The 27547-nt window shown below is 37.2% G+C and overlaps 1 protein-coding gene across 4 annotated transcripts; it reads right to left on the bottom strand.

Annotated features, from left to right (window-relative positions):
* Positions 1–24420, bottom strand: LOC111555799 (UDP-glucuronosyltransferase 2B18). Of its 4 annotated transcripts, XM_026447944.1 has the most exons (7): positions 24062–24379; positions 23659–23710; positions 22209–22357; positions 7735–7866; positions 4143–4230; positions 3058–3277; positions 100–379 (listed from the first exon to the last, which is right to left on the bottom strand). In XM_026447944.1, exons 1-7 carry the CDS (start codon positions 24377–24379, stop codon positions 100–102), a joined length of 1239 nt encoding a protein of 412 aa, XP_026303729.1. The 4 variants fall into 4 exon arrangements, with proteins under 4 accessions (XP_026303728.1, XP_026303729.1, XP_023087922.2 ...); XM_026447943.1 differs by having other exon boundaries at positions 1–379; positions 23659–24420; XM_023232154.2 differs by lacking the exon at positions 23659–23710 and having other exon boundaries at positions 23911–24379.
* Between the last annotated feature and the right edge of the window lie 3127 nt (positions 24421–27547).

The following is a 27547-nucleotide window of genomic DNA, read 5'->3' as shown; positions in this document are numbered from 1 at the left end:
GTCACAGGAAGAAAGAAATCTTGCATATAACCTTTCTTCCTGGAATAAACTGAAGTAGTCTCATCTATCAGGTTTTCCAGCTTCAAATCTCAGATATAACTAATCACTTTTTCCCTTCTTTCCTTTTCTAGTAAACTTCCAGAAACAAAACAGACAACATTTCATGATGATAAATATCACAGTAGCCACAGAGGCCAGCAGGAACCCAATCACATCCAAAGAGTGGTACTGGAACCAGGTGAGATCATGGGCTGCAACCCGAAGGTGTTTAGCTCCTTTGTGGCGCATGACAAATTCAATCCAGAAGACTGCTCGATCCAGGGGCTTCACTGGTTGATCATGTTGAATTCTTGATAATTTCATAACATTCTCTTTATATCTGAAGGATAAAAACAAAGATACAAATGTAGCAGGAAGAGACATAGACAAAACCTCTCAGACTCTGAGTTAAACAAGGAAGGGGTTTATTCAGCTGGGAGCATCAGCAAGATTCCTATCTCAAGAGCTGAGCTCTCCAAGTAAGCAATTCCTGTTCTTTTTAAGGACTCACAACTCTACAGGGGTCCACGTGAGAGGGTCGTGATTGATTAAGCAAGCAGTGGGTACATGACTGGGGGCTGCATGCACCAATAATCAGAATGGAACAGAAGAGGACAGGGATTTTTACAATGCTTTTCCATAAAATGTCTGGAATCTATAGATAAGATAACCAGTTAGGTCAGGGGTCGATCTTTAACAACCAGGCCCAGAGTGTGGCACCAGGCTGTCTGCTTGTGCATTTCATTTCTGCCTTTTAGTTTTTACTTCTTTCTTAGGAGGCAGAAATTGGGCATAAGACAATATGAGGAATGGTCTCCTCCCTTAATAACACTGAAAGTAAGTGAATGTGTCTGTGCATATCAAGTTTATGAAAGGCTTTTAAAGTGCCAAATAATTGAAAGTAAATGTTAAAGAATTGACATAGAATTTGTGTATTTTAATTTGAGTCATTGTGGAAAGTTTGGCTTTTAAAGTGGAGTTTTCTCATTGACAATTTTTTTTTTTTTTTTTTTTTTTGGGGGGGGACGGAGTCTCGCTCTGTCGCCCAGGCTGGAGTGTGGAGTGCAGTGGCCAGATCTCAGCTCACTGCAAGCTCCGCCCCCCGGGTTTACACCATTCTCCTGCCTCAGCCTCCCGAGTAGCTGGGACTACAGGCTCCCGCCACCTCGCCTGGCTAGTTTTTTGTATTTTTTAGTAGAGACGGGGTTTCACTGTATTAGCCAGGATGGTCTCGATCTCCTGACCTTGTGATCCGCCCATCTCGGCCTCCCAAAGTGCTGGGATTACAGGCTTGAGCCACCGTGCCCGGCCAACAAATATTTTTAAAGTAGAAATTGAATGTTAGGTGAGAAAGTTAATTTTTTTGAAGCAGAGAAAATGTAAGGCATTTTAATTTGCTTTTAATTGTTTACTTTTAAGTTTTTGTGGGTACATATTAAGTATATATATTTATGGGGTATATGAGTTGTTTCGATACAATGTGAAATAATCACATCATGGAAAACAGGATATTCCCTTAAACATTTGTCCTTCGTATTACGAACACATTCCAATTACACTGTTAGTTCTCAGACATATGAGAATGTGCTCAACAGCATGAACCATTTTAAGTGCTGTAAGAAAGATTGTGAAAATGCAATATGAGAATTATCATCTCTAAGTTCCTAAAAAGTAATTGTGTCATGGTGAGTGACATGCCTTATAGCTAGTCACTTTGCTTCTACATTACTCTTCGTCTCCTACTGTTCCCTACCCTGTAGCCAGAATGATATTTTGCAATTAAAGTCAGTTTATAGCACTCCCTTGATTAAGACTTTGGCCTGACTTCTCATTATTTAAAGAATAAAATACAACTCTGTTATTTGGTCTACAGAACCCTACATTGTTAGACACTGGCAAGCTCTTTTCCTAACACTTTCCCCCTGCACACTGTCTTCTGATTGGCCTTCTATTTTTTTCTTTAAGCTCCCAAAGGTGTTCTCATCTTAGCACCTTACATATTTTTTCCCTCTCTCCTGCTCTTGGAGTATTCTCTCTTGCTACAACCCAAGGCATGCTTCTCTCCCTTTTTATGGCTTCCTTCTAATGTTACTTCTACGAGAGGCTTTTACTGACCACACTATGATGGAACCTCTAGGATTTTCTCTATTTTCTGTGCTTATTTTGCTATTTGATTCCTAGAATTGTAAAATGCATTATATATCTCATAAAATAAACATATAAATATTAAATACAAAAGATAAATATATGTACACTAAGTGAATAGTTCGAAAATGTAAGATCATCTTGAACATTATTTTGAGGTGAAGATATCTATTTACCTACTACTCTTCAGTTCGTGGTATAGAATATCACAACCTGCCTAGAATAACTTTCTTTTTCTGAACCATTTAGTCACTACTTTTGTCCTCCAATTAAGTAATAGCTTGACTTCAGATAGCATACATCATTTTTGCTTGTTTATGTAATTGAATTATATAGTATATATTCATTAGTGTCTTTTTTAATGTAGCAGTTGTTGGGTAATTCCATTGCTGTGTATTATTTTGTTGATGGATAAAAAAGGAGGATTTTATGGCATCAAAGTTAAATCTCATTTTCAAGTCCATTACAATATGATAATAATAAAAGTTAATTTTTCAGCAGGAAAACAGTCATGTTGTGAGGCATTTTAGATACCAAATTAAAATATTTATTATATTATTTCATTTATTCTTCCTTTCTACTAAGGATTCATTATGTCAAAATTTTAAGAAATGTATTTTTTATATTTTCTATATCATTTTAAAATTATTTTTGTGTAGAAAATTGTTTCACTAACTGGCTATTCATTAGATGTATGGGTTTCAAATACAATTTTTACATAACTGATACAAACTAAAAGCAGGTTTCAGATTGGTTAAATCATTTAAATTCTTTCAGAATTACGCTCTTATAAAAAGGATGAAACTCACACTCACTATTGACAAGAGAAGCTATCTATAAATACCACCTAGTGAAAAATATTGTTCTACTCACAAAGGATCATTAATTACTGTCTTCAGTGCATTCACCAAGTCTGTACTTGACATTGTGTCGAAGTCCAATCTAACAGCTGCTCCTCTGGCCTTCATGTGAGCAATGTTATCAGGTTGATCGGCAAACAATGGAATGCCCACCATAGGGACCCCATGGTAGATCGCCTCGTAGATGCCATTGGCTCCACCGTGAGTTATAAAAGCTCTGGTTTTTGGATGACCTAGGATTGCATGAATTTTAGAAAAATTATTCATAGGAATAAAATGAGACACACAATGAAAGGCTCTGAAAGTAACAGTATTTTCTAGATAACACATTTAACTAATTTGCTATTACTTTCCAGACTTCAGAGGAAAAAACACGTACTTGTGCTGGGTATGCAAGTGAAGGCTGCATGGTGTGTGTGACTTCAGACTGCAAAACAATACAAGAGTTCCAGTTGGACTAATGAAAAAGTGCGATCTAGATTTTTTAAGTGAGCAATAAAGAAGACAGCAAAGAGATGGGCATGAAGTGAACTACTTTTTTTAAGTGCAGTCACATAGTGTGATATGCGGGGTGTGCAAGGCAGCAGGCAGTGGGTTGATGGTGGTGCTAGGATTGAGGAAGGACAGGTCACACTTCATCATGACCTGTCATCACTTTATGATTAAGATTAGCAATTTAACCCTTCAGAAAATACAGAATCACTGGTGATAGAAGAGCTATTATTTTTGGTGGCACTTGAAATAACCCTGCAGGAGAGGAAACAACAGGTGTAAAGTTGTAGAAATAGGAGACAGAGAGATAGCTCAGGAAGTTATTGAGAAATTCTGTGAGATATAGTAACACCTGAAATAAAGATTCTTGCTGATTCTGACCATAAAGAATGTGAGTGTGTATCATAAAATGCCAATAATTGTAGCGTATTCTTTTTCCCCTAGGAAAAAGAACTTCTTTATGTTATTTATCAGTATAAATAAACATAAAGAAGTTACATTTTGTTTTTCCTAAACAAATATTCAAAAAGCTTGTTTCAGGATTAACTATTAACACTCTAATGTGCTGTTACTAATATATCCAGTATTTGTTCACTGCAGTCTTACCTAGAAGGTCATTCTGGGGTATCCACTTATAGAGCCGAGTATTGAGGCCTAAGGTATCCGGTTTTTTCCCATCAAATCTCCACAGAACCTGTTACAGTGAAGAAAATATCTTATTCCATGAGTGGAATTCAAAAGTTATAGAATGTTAGAACTGTAAAAAGATAGGAACGAGATCAAGGGATGTTAGTAAATCAGAACTACTCAAAGACTGATGTAAATAGAATACTCACATTTAATTTTCTCAACTTTTATAATTAGTTAGGCACATAAGGAAATCACGATTTTCCAAAATAGTACCTTAGAAAAAATCGGATTATCAATGAAAAGTTCAAGTATTTAAAAAATGTTACACTTTTTAAAAGAAAACCTACGTGTGGCCAGTCATCATATGAAAAAAGAAAAAAAAGCTTAACATCACAGATCATTAGAGAAATGTGAACCAAACCCATGATGAGACAGCATCTCACACCAGTCAGAATATCACGATGTGGGTGAGGTTGTATAGAAAAGGCTTGCTTATACTCTGTTGGTTGGAATGTAAGTTAGTTCAAACATTGTGGAAGACAGTGGCAATTCCTCAAAAACCTAGAGGCAAAAATACCATGAAACTCAGCAATCCCATTACTAGGTATATAACCAAAGGACTGTAAATTGTTCTTTTATAATGACCCATGCACAGGGATAGTAATTGCAGTACTATTCACAATAGCAAGGACATCGAGTCAACCTAAATGCCCATCGATTATGGGCTGAAAAAAGAAAATATGGTACATATACACTACTGAATATTATGCAGCCGTATAAAAAGAACAAAATTATGTATTTTGCAGGGATATGGATGGAACTGGAGACCATTATCCTTAGCAAACTAACAAAGGGATGGAAATAAAAATATAGCATATCCTCACTTACAAGTGGAAGGTGAAAGATGACAACATGTGGACACATAGACAGGAACAACATACACTACTGTGTATTGGAGGGTGGAGGATGGGAGGAGAACGAGGATCAGGAAAAATAATTAACTGATATTAACCTTAATATCTGGGTGATGAAATGATCAGTACAATAAACCCCCATGACACAAGTTTACCTATATAAAAAAAACTGTACATGTACCCTTGAAATTAAAAGTTAAAATTAAATTAATTTTTTAAAAATAAAACTATTCTAAGAAATGTATAAAAAATTTTTACTATTCATTTTAATTCTAGTGTAAAAAACTAACAATTTCATAATGACCTGAGTGCTTCTTTTGTTTTATGTATTTTATACTAGTTTTAATCTTCCAAATTTAATTTTAACATATTCATTTCTTTTTGAGTAATTTGACAAGTAGTTCACATGTACCTACTTATGTGTAGGTTAGAGCCCGTTGTCCTTTGATTGACAAAATAGCAAGAACATAAATAAGCTACTTATAAGAAAGAGATTAATGCTGCAAAGGTAGTATGTATAACTTCATTGGAATTATAAATTATCAAGCACTATTTCCAAAATAAATTCCAAGTGACCATTTTTTACACAAATTCAGAGTATTATCAGTATTTCTAACTTTGGATACATTTTGGCATAGAAATGAGGAACCTGTTGGTATCATGAATAAAAATACAGCTATGGAATAAACTCAAAATTGTGTTTTGCTCAATTTGGTCAACTGATTATTAACACCGAGACAATGTGCTACAAAGCTTTGACAACAGTGATTAATATGTTCTGCTATAGCCAAGACATTTTATGTTTAAGTTACTAATTTTGAAACTCCCAAGCAATCCTCATAAACTGAACAATAATTTACAGTGTTTAACTTTTATTTGCCACATCAGTGTTAAAGTAACTCAGGTTTCAGCAAAAGGTTGGAAGAGGTCATTACAGAAAGCTTTATCAGGCAGGAAATTAGAAGGTGATTGACAAATACACAAAGGTCACTGGCTTATTCTATATAGAAGAAAATACATTTCTACTATATTTTATAGAGTGGGCATCTGAACTTGTTTCTGTGCCTGGCTTTCTTCTGTTTGACTCCTTTCTATATTTTCTTCTGCTTCCTCCATTGAGAGGAGTTGTTAATCTGATAGTGCAGAGTCCTTGTCGGGCCACATTTTATACTGCGCAGCGTCCACCTTCAGGGCAGGATCCATCTCCACCCTTTCTCTTTCATCTTCCTGCTTCAGACATTGGCTGGGTGCAATCCAGCAGGGCTGGCTGCTTTTTCTCTTTCTCTAAATCTATCTGGCTGTGTGGATACTTGGACAAGTTGTCTGTCAGCCTAGGCTGTTCTTTCTCTGAATAGTACCCTGAACATTACTCAGATACACTTCTTACAGTGATTCTCCTGCCCCAGCCTCCCAAGTAGCTGCGATCACAGGTGCATGCCAACATGCCTGGGTGATTTTTTGTATCTTTAGTAGAAATGGAGTTTCACCACATTGGCCAAGCTGGTCTCGAACTCCTGATCTCGTGATCCGCCCGCCTTGGCCTCCCAAAGTGCTGGGATTACAGGCATGAGCTACCGTGCCTGGCCTACAGTTTACACATTTAATCACAGGATTGGAATTCATTTTCCTTACTCCCCTGCTCCCCACATGTAGCAGTTATTATTCCTAAATTAACGACATTCAATCATGTTATACTACCACAGATCTTTAAATAGAGTATATACCACATAATTACTAACAGAGCCAATCTTCTCCATTTGTTGTCAGGTATTTTATATAAGCATTTGACTTAAAGTGCAAATAGAAATACTACATCCCATAATTGTAAACATTCACCAAGAGCTTCCAGAGTACAATAAGTAATAGAGGTGGTTCAAGAGTCAGTCAAGTGTTCTTTACTCATTGGATACTGCTGAGATTAGGAAAACTGTTCTGAAGAAAATGATCATAAGTTTTACTTATATTTCTACAAGGATGCAGTTCTGGATATACATTTTTTATGAAAACACCTGAAAATCATTCTAAAGACTACATTAAGCATGATTTTCACTTACCTGAAACATATTGAGTTAAATTCAGCGGTATATATGAGTGTTAATATCAGAAATTAAAAATAATTGTGAGTCTCAAGTTGCCTTTGGTGGATACATATGGAGTAGTGAGTTCCCACTGATGCTAATAGAAACCACTCATGCATACCAAGGGTAGAAACTTCCCCAGGGCCACATGTAACCTCTAAGTCTGAGGCACAACTATGACTTCTGTCGGTGGATGATATACAAGCACATTTAAGGCTATATTCAGCTATAAAGAGTTCAATCTACTCTTTAATATTCTTTCCATGTAGACCACATACACAATTCAAAATTTTATGGGACAGGAGCTGAAAAGTCTCCAAACACTTTTTAAATATCTTTCTCCATACAATTTATTGTTCGCATATTTACATAGGGGAATGTTCATACTTAAAACCGTTTTTAAAAATGCAACTAAAATTTTCAAACTTATCACAGTCTCTCCAGGATTATCCTTGTTCTAATTTTTCAACTTTTGGTCAACTTCACATTAGTCAGAAGTTTCTATAATTGGATTACTTACAAACTTTAGCAGCCTCTTTCAGTAGTTTTCCACACCAGTAAGACACTTCATCTTACCTTTTGTGGAATCTGGGCAAGGGCTGATGCAATTACGTTGGCTCTTTCTTCTTTCATCTTAGTGACCATTGACCCCAGAGAAAACACCACAACACCATTTTCTCCAGAGCTCTCTACAAACTCTTCCATTTCCTGTGAAAAAAGAATTTGTTTCATCACAAAAGAATATCAGCATAGCGGGCACTACTGAAAGAATTGGTACAAGTTACTAAAGAGAGAAAATCAGGTATTTTGAGGAATTATTGGAGTAAATATTTTCCAACTGACTCAATCACTCAAGTTTTTTGCAATTAGATATATAATGTGAGATAGGTGGACTCTGTTAAGGATATTTGTGTAAATATGTGTGTATGTGTATGTATTTGTGTGCATGTGTGTAAGGGAGAAAAGAAATGGAGCTATATCATTGTAGTCAGGGAGATAATGTTAAAAATATTATACACAGATTCTTCTCTTATAATACTAAAATTACTAATATAGGTTCTTGGAAAGTGGCACCACTCAGCTTTAATTCTATATTGTTGTTCTACTAAATCACTTGTGTTGATTACAGGCAGGTTTTCTGTAGGATTCTTTTAGTTGGAAGCCATTAGTGTTTACCTCCCTCACTATGAGCTCTGAGGATAAGCTACTCACAGTTGGGATAATTTTATATCTACATTTATGTTTCTCTACAATGCTTTATACTTCGCTTAAAGTTTGTCAGAGTTTTCCGGTAGTTTTTGAAAAACTGAAAAAAATATATAAAAGCTGATGGTTAAGAACCACTGACATTCTGGAGTCGGGTATTGTAATTTGGAATTTCTGTGAATTAGTCCAGGAGTCTCATTTATAATACAGAATTGTTTTTTTTTTTTTTATTACATAGTTGAATGATCATATTTTCAGGTTATTGTTTAGGTGGAGCACTTATTGACCTGAGATCACACTGTTAAACTGATGTGCTATTTATAACTGAATGTGAGGAACTCTCATCATCACTTTGTTGTGTCTCAGAGGCAGCACTTGCACCTGAATAGAAGAGGCCACCAGGCCTTTCTGCAGGGGAGAACTTGTCTCTCTTTTGAGCAGCTCACTCACACCATGTAACACTCCTGGTGAAGATGTGCTTGGCTGAAATTGATGAATTTCACCAATTCACCAATAATTGGTGAATTATTCTGACTTGCGTTCTCCAATGTATGCCAATATTTAAATTTAAATACTTTGAGATTTAATCATTGTGGTAAAACTTTTCCTAATGGTCCTTAACAAAACAAAGAAAAAATGTCCAAATGTTAACTGTGCAGACCACATATTACAGAGTGTTTTTTAAAATATGATTTTTAATCTTAACGTAAGAGTCATTTTACTGCTATTCCAGGTAATACTTGGGGCACCTAGGTATTGTGTGTGATTGCAGTTGTCTGTAGCCATATTTACTGTAACTGGTGTTCAGTGTTTAACCTCATTCGCTTGATTCCGAGAGCCCTGTTTATCCATGCAGTGTTGAAGGAATCTAATCTCTGTCTACAGATTCATCACTGATATGGACTGGTTGTTTCTTCTTCTGTGATGACATAATAAAAATAATGACATAATAAAAATAATGTCAAAGTTAATGTAAGAAATTTTATAAAAGCACGAAAAATTTTTTTAAATAAAATTTTTCTAAAATTTTTATGTTGTGATATTATTTATGCAAAGTGTATTTTTTCATCATGGCTTTTGACCTATTTATATATCTCAATGTACAGATGTGACACTTATTTAGAAAATGTTACCCTTATTGTGTATACATATTCCTCCTGCAAAAACTTGTCATCTTGTTACATTTATCATTTTCTAACTTCCTTTATTTGTATTACGGTTGACAGTGTAATTGAATATTTCATTGATAAAATTATTGTAATGCTATTGTATGCACACAGTATAAATTTTTAATCATTCCTTCATTTAAGATGTTGGACTACTTCCAATGTTAATTTTATGCATATTTTCCATAATGTTGAATAGGTACACCTTGATTAATTTTTTCTCTGTATGATTTCACATGAATATATTATAAAACTCATAGCAAATTTCATTTTTTAAAACACCTAATACATTTTGTCAAGTGTCTTATTCTCTTATATAGAAATTATCTGAGAATCTAATATTTAATTGAAATGAAAGCAACCTGGGTTAGCAATTATTTTACAAAATAAACAAAGAACTGGTTTCACAACCACTGACTTGCATTCAAATCTTTCTGCAAGTTAGTAACAACAGCTAATAGTAGTAATTATCACTATTGTACTACTAGCCCTTCTTTTTCTTGTCCTTCTACAAGCCCTACTCTCTTCCCCTTCCTACTGACACTATCGGTTTCCCTTATTGTGAGTGGGGAAATCTTTCAAGAGTAGGGCAGGGTGGCAGAGATTTTTCATTAGTCTTACCCCAGCTTTTGCCTCTTGAGAAAGTTATCATATAAAGCCCATGCAATTTGCTTTCAACATAGATACTGAGTTTTAACAATGGAATAAAATCTCAGTTTTATGTAGACAAAAATGGTCTTTTAAGAGATTACTTAATAATGTAATAAAGAATGCTTGCTTTGTACACATGTCTTAAAAGTGTGATATTAATTTAAAATATATGAGTTTGTTGTGTTCTTTCACAAAGAATATAATCGTACATGCTGACAGGATTTTTTTGGTACTGAAACTAAGAGTACTATTCAGATACAGGTGGTATAAATTATTTGGTCTATATTATACATGCATTGTTCATTATCTCTGTGCTTCTCTGTCAGGCAGATAGGATGTTGAGACAAGTTACCACAGGAAGCTTTAATGAGTTGCTTGTCATATGGCAAAAATCATCTGCTTTCATAGGGTATGTTTGTGCTATAGTATGTAAACCTTTGGGGTCTCAATGAAGAATGATTTAAATGCTTTAGTAAGATCAAATGAACACTGAGTTTGTCTGCAAATGTTAAAGGAACACATTTATATTGTTGAGAAAGTGTTTTAAGCTGCAATACTGGTGAAGATCCTTATTACCTGTGGTAGAATTTTAGAATTTCAACTAGCTCATCTTAGTGTCAAAACTGATATGTCTATTTTTAATCAAGTCCACAAGGTATCTATCAACTATGACTTTGCAAGATAATATAATTTTGATGTACTGAACAATCTGGTTCTGTTAAATGAAGAACGATATCTCAAGTGACTTGCACATGTTAAGTAATTAGTAGTGTTAATAGTAATAATAACAAAATAATAATTGCAAAATTAATAATATTTCTGAGTAACTGACTATAGGCCAGAGATAAATTACTAATATAAAACCCTCCCTCATGCAGGAAAATACACTAATATTTATACACCTCTCCCCCATCCTCCTCCTATCTCTTAACCCTAATATTATGCTATCTTGTAAATATAGTTTAACCAAACATTAGATTGTGAATCTAACTATAGAAGCCTACTACTTCTTATTCACTGAGAAAGTTCGCAGAAATTGCTAATTCATGCCCCCATGTCTAACAACATGGCTCGCTCAACTTTTAAAGGATGACAGTTATCCATTGGTCTTAGGAACCAAAAATATTGGCGCAACTCCAGATAAAAGTAATAACCATGTATACCTCCATTACCATAATAACCTTGACCTCCTTAATTTCCCGTCCTCATTACCTTTATCAACCCTAGCAAAAAAAACCTATACCCATGCTATACAAAAATAATTATTATATCCACCTTCATTATCAGCCTTCTCCCTACAAGAATATTTATATGCCTAGACCAAGAAACCATCATCTCAAATTGATGCTGAGAGCTGTCACTAAGTTTTAAACTAGACTACTTTTCCGTAATGTTTACTCCAGTTGCACTATTCGTCACTTGATCCATCATAGAATTCTCACTATGATACATAAACTCAGACCCAAAAATTAACCAATTTTTTAAATACCTACTCATTTTTCTCACCACTATACTAATTCTAGTTACTGTCAACAATATCTTCCAACTCTTTATTGAATGAGAAGGTGTAGGAATTATATCCTTCCTTCCTATCAGCTGATGACATGCCCAAACAGATGCTAACACTGCAGCCATCCAGGCAATATTATATAACCACATCAGCGATATTGGCATCATCCTAACCCTAGCCTGATTCCTCTTACACTACAACTCATGAGACCCTCAGCAAATACTTATCCTAGACTCCAATTCAAATTTCCTCCCACTAATAGGCCTCCTCTTAGCAGCAACAGGAAAATCAGCCCAACTCGGTCTCCACCCCTGACTTCCCTCTGCTATAGAAGGTCCAACCCCGGTCTCAGCTCTACTCCACTCCAGCACTATGGTTGTAGCCAGAATCTTCCCACTCATCCACTTTCACCTCTTAGTAGAAAGCAACACAACAATTCAAAGTCTCACACTATGCCTGGGAGCCATTACCACCCTATTCACAGCAATCTGTGCCCTAACACAAAACGATATCAAAAAAATTGCAGCCTTCTCCACTTCAAGTCAACTAGGCCTAATAATAGTTGCTATTGGCACTAATCAACCATATCTAGCATTCCTACATATCTGCACTCACGCTTTCTTCAAAGTCATACTATTTATAAGCTCCAGATCTATTATTCATAACCTCAACAATGAACAAGATATTTGAAAAATAGGAGGATTATTTAAAACAATACCCCTCACCTCAACCTCCTTAATCATTGGTAATCTAGCACTTACAGGCATGCCTTTTTTCACAGGCTTCTCCTGCAAAGACCTCATCATCGAAACTGCAAACACATAATATACCAACGCCTGAGCCCTATCTATTACTCTCATTGCCACCTCCCTAACAAGCGCCTACAGCACCTGAATCATCCTTCTCACCCTAACAGGACAACCCCACTTCCCAACCCTAATCAACATTAACGAAGGCATTCCTACCCTATTAAACCCAATTAAACACCTCACAATCAGCAGCGTAATCACAGGGTTCCTTATTACCAACAGTATCTCTCCCACTTCACTCCCTCATACAACAATTCCACTCTACTTAAAACTCTCAGCCCTAAACGTAACTGCCCTAGGATCCCTAGTAACCTTAGACCTTAGCTTCATAACCAACAAACTTATAATAAACACTACACTATACATGTTCAATTTCTCCAACATACTAGGATTTTATCTTACTACAATCCAAAGCATAACCCCCTACCAAAACCTGCTTATAAGCCAAAACCTAGCTTCTATCTTACTAGACTTAATTTGACTAGACTAGAAAAATCTATACCCAAAACAATCTTACAAACCCAGGTTGCCACCTCCACTGTCACCACCACTCAACAAGGTATAATTAAACACTATTTCCTCTCCTTCCTTATCCTGCTTATCCTAGACTTACTCGTAATCATGTAGTCTGTTACCCCAAGCAATCTCAATCGCAATATACATGCTAAAAATAATGTCCAACCAATAACCACCACCAACCAGCGGCCATAATCATATAAAGCACCCGTGCCAATAGAATCCTCTCGAATCAACCTTGACCCTTCCCCCTCAAAAACCACTCAAACCCCATGCTATTAAAATTAACCACTACCACCAATCCATCATACTCTGATGCCCATAAAACTAAATGCACTTCCATTACTAACCCCACCAAAGCACTCTCCAAAACTTCAGTCCCTAAGCCCCATGTCTCAGGGTACTCCTCAATAGCCATCGCCATAGTATAACCAAAAACAACCATTATACCCCCCAAATAAATAAAAACGACCCACTAAACCTATATAAGTTCCCCGTAATTCAAAACAATAACACAACCAACCACACCACTAACAACGCCAATCCCCCATAAATAGGAGAAGGCTTAGAAGAAAAACCTACAAAACCCATAACTAATAGTGCACTTAACAAGAATAAAGCATATGTCATCATTCCTACATAGACTGTAACCATGAATAATGATATGAAAAACCATCATTGTATTTCAACTACAAAAACACTAATGACTGCAACATGCAAATCCAACCCACTAATAAAAATAATCAACCACTCCCTCATTGATCTCCCCACTCAATCCAACATCTCCATGTGATGGAATTCTGATTCACTTCTCGGTACCTGCTTAACCCTCCCGATCATCACAGGCCTCTTCCTAGCAATACACTATTCGCCAGATATCTCCTCCGCCTTCTCCTCAATTGCCGAATTGTGGCTGAACCATCAGCCACCTCCACGCCAACGGCGCCTCAATATTCTTTATCTGTCTTTTTCTACACATTGGCAGAGGCCTATACTATGGTTCATTCCTCCTCTTAGAAATCTGAAATATTGGCATTACTCTGTTACTCACAACCATAGTAACAGCCTCCATAGGCTATGTACTCCCATGAGGCCAAATATCATTCTGAGGTGCCACAATAATCACAAATTTCCTGTCCGCCATTCCATATATTGGAATCAACCTTGTCCAGTGAGTCTGAGGTGGATATTCAATTGACAACCCCACCCTCACGCAATTCTTCACCCTCCACTTCATCCCACCCTTCATTATCACAGCGCTAACAATCCTACATCTACTATTCTTCCATTAAATAGGGTCAAACAACCCCTCAGGAATCTCCTCCTACTCTGACAAAATTACCTTCCACCCCCATTATACAATCAAAGATATCCTAGGCTTGATACTCCTCTTTCTGACTCTAGCAACCCTAGTGCTATTCTCAGCTGACTTCCTAAGCGACCCAGACAACTATACCCTGGTTAACCCCCTACATACTCCCCCTCATATTAAACCCAAATGATACTTCTTATTCACATACGCAATTCTACTATCCATCCCCAACAAACTAGGAGGAGTATTAGCACTTCTACTACCAATCCTTATCTTAGCACTCATTCCCACACTTCATATATCTAAACAACAAAGCATAATATTCTGCCCACTCATCCAATTCCTATACTGACTCCTAATTGTAACCCTACTAACCCTTACATGGGTCGGAGGACAACCAGTAAACCATCCATTTACTATTATCAGACAAATAGCATCCATAACATACTTCACCACAATCCTAACCCTAATGCCACTTGCTTCCCTAGCCGAAAACAAACTACTCAAATGAATCTGCCCTTGTAGTATAAACTAATACACTGGTCTTGTAAACCGGTGATGGAGACCCTCTCCCCAGGACAACTCAGAGAGAAAGCACTTAACTTCACCATCAGCACCCAAAGCTAAAATTCGAATTTAAACTACTCTTTGTATTCTAATGGAGCATCAACTTTAAGTACAACTTAAGTATTGATCCGCCCCATAATTCTATGTACATCATGCATTACTGCTGGCCAACATGAATATTATATAATACTATAAATACTTACCTGTACATAACACATACTAATACATAAGTACATTAAATGCTCGAAAAACATGCTTACAAGCAAGTACCATACCCGCTTATCTAACTATAGAACATAACACCACCCTTCAAAGTCAGCTCCTGTCCCCAGGGATATTGACCAGTACTTTATATCCTTAATAGTACATAGTACATAGTACATTTGATCGTTCTTTGAACATAGCACATTTAAGTCAAATAAATCCTTGTCACCACGAATACCCTCCTCAGTTAGTGGTCCTTTGTTCACCATCCTCTGTGAAATCAATATCTGGCACAAGAGTGCTACTCTCCTTGCTCTGGGCCCATAACACTTGAGGGTAGCTATAGTGAACTGTATCCGGCATCTGGTTCTTACCGCAGGGCCATGAAATTAAGATCGCCCACACGTTCCCCTTAAATAAGACATCTCGATGGATCACAGGTCTATCACCCTATTCACCAGTCACGGGAGCTCTCTATGCATTTGCTATTTTATCTTTCGGCTGTGCACACGACCCCATCGCAGAAAGCTGCCCCCCCGCCCCCACACTGTATGTCGCAGGATCTGTCTTTGATTCCTAGTACATAATATTGTTGATTGCACCTACATTCCATATTCCAGCCTCGCATAACTATCACAAGGTGTTAATTAATCCATGCTTGTAAGACATGACAATAACTAAACACACCAGCAACTGCCTTTCACACCAAATACTATGATAAAATTTCACAACCCCCCCCCCCCATCTCCAACTTCACTTGCCAGGAAAATAGATACCTTTGCCAAACCCCAAAAACAAAAGCCTCAATCCAACTTAGCCAGAGCCTAAATTTTTATCTTTTGGCTGCACACAACTTTAACAGTCACCCCTCAACTAACACAATTTTCTTTTCAGCTTTGTTCTGCTGCCTCCCAAATTTAATTTCTTTACCCTGATTTTACTCAACTTACATACCCACCCACTACTAAACCCACAACTCCCACTATCACAACCCCAAAGACAGTGCTTCGTAACTATCTCTCTCTCTATATATATATATCTAAAATCCAACTAATACCCGTTTATGTAGCTTAACTTATCCAAAGTAAGACACTGAAAATGTCCAGATAGACTTACACCACCCCATAAACAACAGGCTTGGTCCTAGCCTTTCTATTAACTCTTAACCAAATTACACATATAAGTATCCAAACCCCAGTGAAATAACCCTCTAAATGGCTACAATCAAAGGACTAAGTATCAAGTACGCACTAAAGCACTTCAAAACACTTAGCTCAGCCACACCCTGACAGAAAACAGCAGTGATAAACCTCTAGCAATAAATGAAAGTTTAACTAAGCTATGCTAGTATAGTAATCAGAGTTGGTTAATTTCATGCCAGCCACCCCAGCCACCGTGGCCATATGATTAACCCAAGCTAATAGAGACCGGGGTATAAAGAGTGTTTTAGATATGACCTCAATAAAGCTAAATTCCATCTAAACTGTAAAAAACCATAGCTGATATAAAATAAACTATGAAAGTGGCTTTAATACTTCTGAACACACAACAGCTAAGATCCAAACTGGGATTAGATACCCCACTATGCTTAGCCCTAAACCCTAATAGTTAAATTAACAAAGCTACTCACCAGAATGCTACAAGTAACAGCTTAAAACTCAAAGGACTTGGCAGTGCTTCACATCCCTCTAGAGGAGCCTGTACTATAACTGATAAACCCCGATCTACCTCACCACCTTTTGCTCAGCCTATATACCGCTATCCTCAGCAAACCCTAGTACAGGCCACAAAGTAAGCACAAGTATACTCATAAAAACATTAGGTCAAGGTGTAGCCTATTAGGTGGTAAGAAATGGGCTACATTTTCTACCCCAGAAAATTCCATGATAGCTCTTATGAAATCTAAGAGCCTAAGGAAGATTTCACAGTAAATTAAGAGCAGAGTGCTTAATTGAATAAGGGCATAAAGCATGCACACACTGCCCATCACCCTCCTCAAGTTTATTTAAGGACTACCTTAACTAATCACCCCTCATATTTATATAGAGGAGATAAGTCGTAACACGGTAAGTGTACAGGAAGGTGCACTTGGATAAACGAAGGTATAGCTTAACACAAAGCACCTGGCTTACACCCAGAAGCTCTCAATATAATTTGATCACCTTGAACCAACTCTAGCCCCAAACCTAACCAATATTATTATCAAATAAACCTAACTAAATCATTTACCCAAATAAAAGTACAGGTGATAGAAATTTTACCCTGGCCCAATAGATACAGTACCGTAAGGGAAAGATGAAAAAACTGACCAAGCACAAAACAGCAAGGACATACCCCTGTACCTTCTGCATAATGAACTAACTAGAAATAACTTCAAAAAGTGGGAAGATTTATGAGCAGCGGTGACAAACCTAACGAGCCTGGTGATAGCTGGTTATCCAAGATAGAATCTTAGTTCAACCACAAATTTACCTACAGAATCACCTAATCCCCTTGTAAATTTAATTGTTAGTCTAAAGAGGGGACAGCTCTTTAGACACTAGGAAAAAACCTTACACAGAGAGTAAAAAACCCAGCTTCCACAGTTGGCCTAAAAGCAGCCACCAATTAAGAAAGCATTCAAGCTCAACATCCAAACACCTAAAAATCTCAGACATATCACCGAACTCCTTACACCCCATTGGATTAATCTATTATTTTGTAGAAGCAATAATGTTAGTATAAGTAACATGAACAATTTTCTCCACTGTATAAGCCTACATCAGATAGAAATACTTCACTGATTCAGTCTAATAATAACAAATAACTAATAAAATCATTACTACTCGCACTGTTAACCCAACACAGGCATGTTCTTAAGGAAAGGTTAAGAAAGTAAAAGGAACTAGGCAAATCTAACCCCGCCTGTTTACCAAAAACATCACCTCTAGTATTACAAGTATTAGAGGCACCGCCTGCCCAGTGACACATGTTTAACCGCCGCGGTACCCTGACCGTGCAAAGGTAGCATAATCACTTGTTCCTTAAATAGGGATTTGTATGAATGGCACCATGAGGGTTTAACTGTCTCTTACTTTTAACCAGTGAAATTGACCTGCCTGTGAAGAGATGGGCATAAAACAATAAGATGAGAAGATCCTATGAAGCTTCAGTATGCTAATGTAATAAAAACCATATAGACCTATGGACTTTAAACTACTGTACCTGCATTAAAAATTTTGATTGGGGTGACCTCTGAGCATAACCCAACCTCTGAACAACCTATGCCAAGTCTACACCAGCCAAAGCAAATCAACACACAATTGACCCAATAACTTGACCAACGGAACAAGTTACCCTAGGGATAATAGCACAATCCTATTCTAGAGTCCATATCAAGAATAGGGTTTATGACCTCGATGTTGGATCAGGACATCCTAATGGTGCAGCAGCTATCAAGCGTTCATTTGTTCAAGCATTAAAGTCCCATGTGATCTGAGTTCAGACTGGAGCAATCCAGGTCTGTTTCTATCTATTTTACATTTCTCCCTATACAAAAGGATAAGAGAAATAGGGCCTACTTCACGAAGCACCCTCTCTCCATAGATTATATAATCTCAATCTAACAGAGCATTACACACCCAACCCAAGAACAGGGTTTGTTAAGATGGTAGAGCCCAGTAATTGCATAAAACTTAAAACTTTACAATCATAGGTTCAGTTACTCTTCTTAACACCACGCCTGTAATCAACCTTCTGCTTCTTGTTGCACCCGTACTAGCTGCTATAGCATTCCTCACACTTATTGAATGAAAAATGTTAAGCTACATACAACTATGCAAAGGACTTAACACTGTGGGCCCCTACGGACTATTACAACCCTTCGCCAATGCAATAAAACTCTTCACCAAAGAACCCTTAAAACTCTCAACATCCACCATTACCCTCTATATTACCACCCCAAACTTAGCCCTTTCTATCACCTTTCTCCTATGAACCTCCCTCCCCATACCCAACCCCTAATTAATTCCAACCTTGGCCTTTTATTCATTCTAGCCACATCCAGCTTAGCTGTCTACTCAGTCCTATGGTCAGGATGAGCATCAGACTCAAACTATGCACTAATCGGTGCATTACGAGCCGTCGCCCAAACAATTTCATGTGAAGTTACCCTAGCCATTATCCTACTACCAGTCCTGCTAATAAGCGGCTCATTTAACCTACAAACACTCCTCACAACACAAGAACACCTCTGACTTCTCCTACCATCACGACCCTTAGCCATAATATGGTTCATCTCCACACTAGTAGAAACTAACCGAGCCCCTTTTGATCTCACAGAGGGTGAATCAGAACTAGTCTCAGGCTTCAACATCGAATATGCCGCAGGTCCATTCGCTCTATTCTTTACAGCTGAGTACATAAATATTATTATAATAAATGCTCTAACAACCATAATTTTTCTAGGTACATTATACACCATCTATTCTCCAGAATTATTCACAATATGCTTTACCATCAAAACACTCCTCCTAACCTCCCTATTTTTATGAATTGGAACAGCATACCCCCAATTCCGATACAATCAACTTATATGTCTACTATGAAAAAGTTCCTCCCACTCACGCTGGCACTTCTCATGTGGTGTATTTCAACACCCATTGCAATCTCCAGCATTCCCCCCCAAACCTAGAAATATGTCTGACAAAAGAATTACTTTGATAGAGTAAATAATGGAGGTTTCAATACTCTTATTTCTAGAATCATAGGAATTGAACCTATCCCTGAGAATCCAAAATTCTCCGTGCTACCCATCACACCCTATCCTAAAGTAAGGTCAACTAAATAAGCTATCGGGCCCATACCCTGAAAATGTTGGTTTCGCCCTTCCCATACTAATCAACCCACTAGCTCAACTTATCATCTACTTCACCATCTTCACAGGCACCCTCATCACATCACTAAGCTCTCACTGATTTTTCACCTGAACAGGCCTAGAAATAAATATACTAGCCTTCATTCCAATTCTAATGAAAAAAAACAAGTCCCCGTTCCACAGAAGCCGCCACCAAATACTTCCTCACACAAACAACTGCATCCATAATTCTCATAATAGCCATCCTCTCCAACAACCTGTTTTCTGGGTTTTGAACCATAAGAAACAACATCAACTAATACTCATCCTTAATAATAATAATAGCACTTACCATAAAGCTAGGAATAGCCCCCTTTCATTTCTGAATCCCAGAAGTCACCCAAGGAACCCTCCTAATCTCCAGTCTGCTCCTTCTTACATGGCATAAATTAGCTCCCATCTCAATTATATACCAAATCTCACCATCAATAAATGTAAGCATCCTTCTTACTCTCAATTTTATCCATTATGGTGGGCAGTTGAGGAGGGCTCAACCAAACACAGCTATGTAAGATCTTGGCATACTTCTCAATCACAATATAGGCTGAATAATAACTACATTAACATATAACCCAAACATTACCAACTTCTACCTAACCATCTATATCATCCTAACAGCCGCTGCATTTATAACACTCAACCTAAATTCAAACACCACAACCTTACTGTTATCCTGCTCCTGAAGTAAACTAACCTGACTGATACCCTTAATATCATCTACCTTATTATCCCTAGGAGGCCTACCCCCACTAACCGGCTTCCTACCTAAATGAATTATTATTCAAGAACTCACAAAAAATAACAACTTTATTATTCCTATTACCATAACCATTATAACCCTCCTCAACCTATACTTTTATATATGCTTAATCTACTCTACTTCCGTGCCATTGTTTCCCACATCCAACAACATAAAAATAAAATGACAATTTGAAAGCCTACATGACTACTCCCCGGACTTATTACCCTCACCACATTCCCCTTACCAATCTCCCCATTAACCCTATCTATCTCCTAGAAATTTAGGTTAAGCAAGACAAAGAGCCTTCAAAGCCCTTAGTAAGTAAACCATACTTAATTTCTGAAATACACAAGGACTGTAAAATTTCACTCTGCATCAACTGAACGCAAGTCAATCACTTTAATTAAACTAAGCCCTTACTAGATTAATGGGACTGAAACACACAAAAATTTAGTTAACAGCTAAATACCCGAATCAACTGCCTTCAATCTACTTCTCCTACCACAGGGAAGAAAAGGCGGGAGAAGCCGCGGCAGAATTGAAGCTGCTCCTTCGAATTTGCTATTCAATATGAAAATCACCTCGGGACTGGTAAAAAGAGGCCTAACCTCTGTCTTTAGATTTACAGTCTAATGCTTACTCAGCCATTTTATCCCCGCCACCTATGTTCGCCAACCGTTGACTATTTTCAACCAACCATAAAGACATCGGAACCTTATACCTACTATCGGCGCATGAGCTGGGGTCAGAAGTACAGCTTTAAACCTCCTTCCCCGAGCTGAATTGGGTCAACCTGGCAAACTCCTAGGCAACGACCATATCTATAATGTTGTTGTCACAGCCCACGCATTCGTCATAATCTTCTTCATAGTAATACCCATTATAATTGGGGGCTTTGGGAACTGACTAGTGCCCCTAATAATTGGCGTCCCCGACATAGCATTCCCCTGAATAAATAATACAAGCTTCTGACTCCATCCCCTCTCCTTCCTACTATTGCTCGCATCTGCCATAGTAGAGGCTGGTGCCGGAACCGGTTTTATATAACTGTTATTACTTGCACATATTCTATCTTTTGAAGTAGAATGGAAGTAATGTGGAGACAGAAACTGTGTCCATTTTTTTTTTTTCTCTGAAAATTCTGCACTTACCTGTGTTTTGTGCTTATTCCTTTGCAAATATTATTTGAACGAATGATCAATACCTTCTTAGGTGTTGCATAATGAAGACTTTAATTTAACCAACTCTATTTTCAAAGTCTCGTTAGTATTCCCCTCTATTTGTAACACTCATAAAACTCACATATGTGTGATGGTATCACTATGTACATGAGTTTCTAATTGGTATCTGCTTTACCCAACCTACTTCCCATCTTTCTTTCAGGGTAAGTCAAACACTCTGAGTGAAGACTATAGAGTCATTTCTACTGAAACTTCAAAGCCAACAAAATAAAAGCAATGGAAGTATGTTTACCTTAGGTAGGGGTTTGGCAGGTTTGCAGTGGAGTCCTCCAACAAAATCAACATTTGGTAATAGTGGATGTGGAAATTGAAAATTCCAGGAGTTTCGAATAAGCCATATGTCAGCTTTCCCCATTGTCTCAGATAATGTAGTGGGTCTTCCTGACAAGAATAACAAAAAAGAAAAGGTGGATGACACTAGATAATTACATTAGACAATTTTCTGAAAGGAGTTAGAATAATATAGGCAAAAATATAGGCAAAGTGCCTGTGCTTTGAAAAAAATATATATTCATCTATAGACATAATTTAATTTTATGTATTATTTATTTTGCCCATGTATATTTATAAGAAAGGCAAAGTAGTAGGAGAATTTGAGGTTAAGCTACATCTCTAATGTCACATCACTATACTCACAATCATAAGCAATTATTAAAATAAGTCATAGAGAATTAAACATCAATTTATTTTCTTTTTAAAGCTTCAATAGGAGCATATGGACATTTAAACAACTCTTTGAGCTCCATAGTCAACTAATTTTACTTCACCCATAAAAATAATTTTCTAAGAAATAGTCTAGTTTACACAACTCATTAAGCCAATCCTTTTATCTTTGGTTCTTCAGGTGAACTCTGGACTATGTGGCGAGTATGGCTGAAAATCTTGTACTCTTTTAGATTCAAGCTAAGATCTTAATAATATTATTTTAAGTAAATATATTTGTAAATTATAGCTAGAATTTTTTGAGAAATTATTGAAATAAAGATTTGTACTCAACCTTAATCTGTCTTATATTTTTAAATAAAGAGACATAGTTTGAAAAAAACTATGTAGATATAACAATCTTCACATTTCAACAAGATGATTGGACTTTAAATGAATGGTTTCCAATTCTTTAATGAAAGAGTATAGAAACATTAGAAACTTCAAATTACCTTTATTGATTTTTGCATCTGAGATATGGACATTATCTCTCTATACTGTGAAGGAAACCTTCTGATAACATGGGAACATCTTTTAATTTCTAAATAAGAAAGCTAAGCTTTACAAGAAAAAATAATTTTGGCAGTTATATAGACAGTTGTAGAAAAATGTGTAACTACTCATTCTAAATCCATTCATTCAGTAAGATGTTATTTGATGGGTTTTACTGTTTTTAAGATGTAAAGCAATGTATAGTAAAATAGATGCGTAATTGCTTAAAGTCTTAGATCCACTAATATATAGGGTTATGATTTCCTGGGGTGTTCTGTGTGAGTGATGGCCCTAGGGTTTTAACTGACCCCATAATTTAAGCTTTTCTATAATATTTGTGAGATTGATAGATCATCTTGTATTTTCGTTTTATAAATTCACTTACCAAAACCCCACTACTCTGACTTTAAGGCTTTATATAAGCTCTGCTTCAAAGACACAAATAAGTAGATCTTCATGGTACAGATTGAAAAAAAAAAAAAACTTACCTAGAACTTCACTATAAAACTGATCCCACTTCTTCATGGCAAATATTTGGAAACAAAAGTCAAAATAAAGCATATAGAGCATATTTTTTACCCTCTCCATGAAAGTCATTTGATCACTTAATTCTGACATAACAACAGGTACGTAGGAGGGAGGGAAAAGAAATCCTCCACATTGCTTTTCAAAAACGTAGCCAGGAGTGAAGCGGAGACTGTACACAAGGGGTATGTTAAATAGCTCAGCCAGCAGCTCACTACCGGAAAACATAGCATCTGCAAACACGACGTCAAATCTTGACTCTTGTAGTTTCTTCATTAATTTCTTATTTGAAACTACATCTTTACAGAAGTTTCTAATTATGTCACCAAACTTCCACATGATTTCTTGTATTTGTGAAAAATATAACCAAAATGTATCTTTTGGAAGGTCTGACCATCTCTTAATCTGTTGCATGACGATATTCTCATACTCAGTTTTAGTTAAAGATGTAGGAAAAACTTCAATTTTAAGAGCGGATGAGTTGTTGGGATCAAAAAGAATGTAAGCTGAAGGTGCCAGTACAGTCACCTCATGACCTCTCTGGACAAGCTCTTCCAGGATTGTCTTCATATTCATCCAATGGCTATATTCTGCTGCCCACACCAGCACCTTTCCACAACTCCCAGAGCTAAAGTAAAAGCTCAGTTGTATTAGCAGAATTACTGAAGTCCATTTCACAGACATTCTGGTGCAATGCAATGCTTGTTTTCCAGTTGCTGTTCTTTTCTGTCATTTCTCATGGTTATGTCCAAAGATAAATTAGCCAAGAAGTTAAAATGTAACCCTTGTTCTTCAAAGTACTTACAATATCATTAAACCAACAGTCTGAGCATGTGGATGGCAGGAAGACAAATGAAGGTAAATGACCTGTTTACACAGATGTGATTAATTTCCCGTTTATGTTTCTGAGTGCTATCCTTCAGCTAATATCAAGGATCTTGTATGGACATGCCTTCTGTCTTATGCAATATATTTTAGAAGAGTGTCCAGAATAGTAGCAGTGAAAGGTCATGTTTCTGCAGCCCATTTGACATAAAAGTAAAGATAAAATGACTAAACATGGTCCATACATTTTTGTACCCTTTGTTGACGTATAATGTAAATATCATACAATTTGTCAATTATTGTGTAAAATTTACTGTTTCATAGTATATTCACAGAATTGTGTGTCTACCACAACAATCTATTTGACAGCCCTTTTATCTCCCCAAAATAAGCCCTATAGACTTTAGCCTTTTCCTCTCCACATCTAGTTTCTGCATTTCCCCTGTGCTGGGTAATTGCTAATTGAATTTCTATCTCTATAGATTTGCCTATTCTGGACGATTTTTAATACATGCAATCATACAATATGTGGTATTTCGTGAGTGGCTTCTTTTATGTAACATAATATTTTAAATGTTCATTTATTATATAGCATATACAAGTTGATTCTTACAACCATGATGTAAGATATTGAGAGTTTCAAGATGATACTATCTTTATACACTTTATTAAAGTAATCAAAGATAAAGAGAGAAAAGGAGAAAAGTAAATCAAGCTTGTAGTACATTCAGCATTAATCATTAGGTTAGCTTCTTCTCTGACACACTTCCTCATAGTTATTTGGCTATTGTCGTGGAATTATGCAGACTTTGTTATGAGATTGTAGTTCCTCTTAACTCCTCTATAGGTAATAACTTAAACATTATGAAATGGTCAACTTTCCTTCTGAGATATTCCTTCAGGTCCAGCACACTGATAAAACTACTGACTCAGCAGGTCTGAAGGACCTCACTGATGCCAGCTGATCTGAGGGACTTCACTGATGCCAGCTGATCTAGAGGACCCCACAAGGAACTGACTCAGCAAATAATGTTGTTTCTTGTTCTGATAACTTTGTCCCTATTACCCAGACTAATCAATTACCCAAATTTTCCAGTCCATCTCCATCTATGATCTCCTTAAAACCTCCAGCGCAGAACTCCTTGAGGAGCTGGATGTGAGGTTCTCTTCTCATCTCCTTGCTCAGTGCCCTGCAAATATTAAACTCCTTCTTCGCTGCCAAACCTAACGTCTCAGTGTAATCGGACTATTATTGGACAGTAAACATATGATCCTGTTGGTCCTATAACAAAACTTCAATGGAATAAGTAATTGCAAATATAATAAAACTAGAAAGATAACTATAATTAGAAGTGGAACTTAATGATGTAACAGAATTGATGAAATCTCATGATAAAACAAATAAGTGAGGAGTTACTTCTTAGGGAAGAGCAAAGAAACTGGTTTCTTGAGATGGAGTCTACTCCTGGTGAAAATGTTATGAACATTGTTGAATGACAACAGGAGATTTAGAATATTACTTAAACTTACTTTATAAAGCAGCATTAGAGTTTGATAGGATTAATTCCAATTGTGAAAGAAGATCCTCTGTGGGCAAAATGCTATCTGATAGCATTGCATGCTGAAAAAAAAATGTTTTGTGAAAGGGTGGGTTAATGTATGTGGCAAATGCCATTGTTATCTTATTTTTAAGAAATTGCCACAGCCGTGCCAACTACTAGCAGCCACCACCATAATAAATTATCAACCATCAACATTGATGCGAGACTCTCCATTAACAAAAGTTGCACTAACTGAAGACTCAGATGATCATTAGCACTCTTTAGCAATTAAGTGTTTTTTAATTAAGGCATATACTTTATAGACTTAATATTATCACAGACTGAATACACTACAGCATTGTGTAAACATAACTTTTTATATGCCTTAGAAACCAAATTGTGTGACTCACTTCATTGCAATATTTGCTTTATTGTAGTATTCGAGAACCAAATCTGCAACATCTCAGAAGTATGCCTTGTATTAGTGAAAACACTTAATATGAGATATATCCTAAAAATATTTTAAGCTGGAAGAGTGGCCAAGATGACTGACTGAAGGTAGGTAACATGCATGGCTCTCACAAAGAGGAACAGAAAGGGTGAGTAAATAGAGCCCATTCAACTGAAACATACACGCACTCACATTGGGACTATTTAAGGAAACAATTTGATCCACAGAGAATGAAGAAAAGCAAGGCAGGACGGCAGCCAACCGGGTAGCAACACAGAACCAAGGAAAATGTCCTCACCCAGGGAAGTGGTGAGTGTATGTGCTACTCCAAGTAACAGGTTTCCTTCACAGATCTTTGTAACCCTCAGGTCACGAGATCCCCTCATGAACTCACTCAACCAGGGCCTTCAGTCTGACACACAGAGGTATGCGGAGTCTCAGCAGAGCAGTCACTCAGGCACATGTAGAGATGTGGTGTCTAGATACTCTGGCTTTCAGGGCTTCCTGGGAAAAGTAGTTGTAACTCTTGCAAAGTGGAAGGTTAGAATTGCAAAGTGGAAGGCTGAATTCAGGGGGCCAAGCAGTGACAGTCTATGGGTCCCATTTTCACAGCAACTCACAGGATAAGATTCACTGGCTTGGAATTTCAACCAGCCATGATAGGAGTGTTGGGCCTCCCTGGAATGGAACTCTCAGCCACGCTGGGTACCCGGACCACTATCTTTGCTGTTTGTGCAACTTAGCTGTCCTGGCATTTCAGTTTTGGACAGTCCAAATCGATCAGGGGAAGGAAGGAATTCCCTAGCACAACACAGCTACTCTACCAAAACATGGCCAGACTGCTTCTTCAGGTAGGTTGCAGATCCTGTTCCGCCTCACTGGGTGGGACCTCCCAACGTGGGACTCCAGGCACTTCCACCATTGTTCTTGAGCCCACAGAGATTTGAAAACTCCCTGGGACAGAGCTCACAGAGAGAGATATGGGTCACCATCTTTGCTGTTTGGGCAACTCAGCAATTCCAGCCAGTGGGCTTT

This window comes from Piliocolobus tephrosceles, chromosome 3 (assembly GCF_002776525.5).
Source record: "Piliocolobus tephrosceles isolate RC106 chromosome 3, ASM277652v3, whole genome shotgun sequence".
Taxonomy (NCBI): Eukaryota; Metazoa; Chordata; class Mammalia; order Primates; family Cercopithecidae; genus Piliocolobus; species Piliocolobus tephrosceles.
This window is presented reverse-complemented; position numbering and strand designations above follow the sequence as displayed.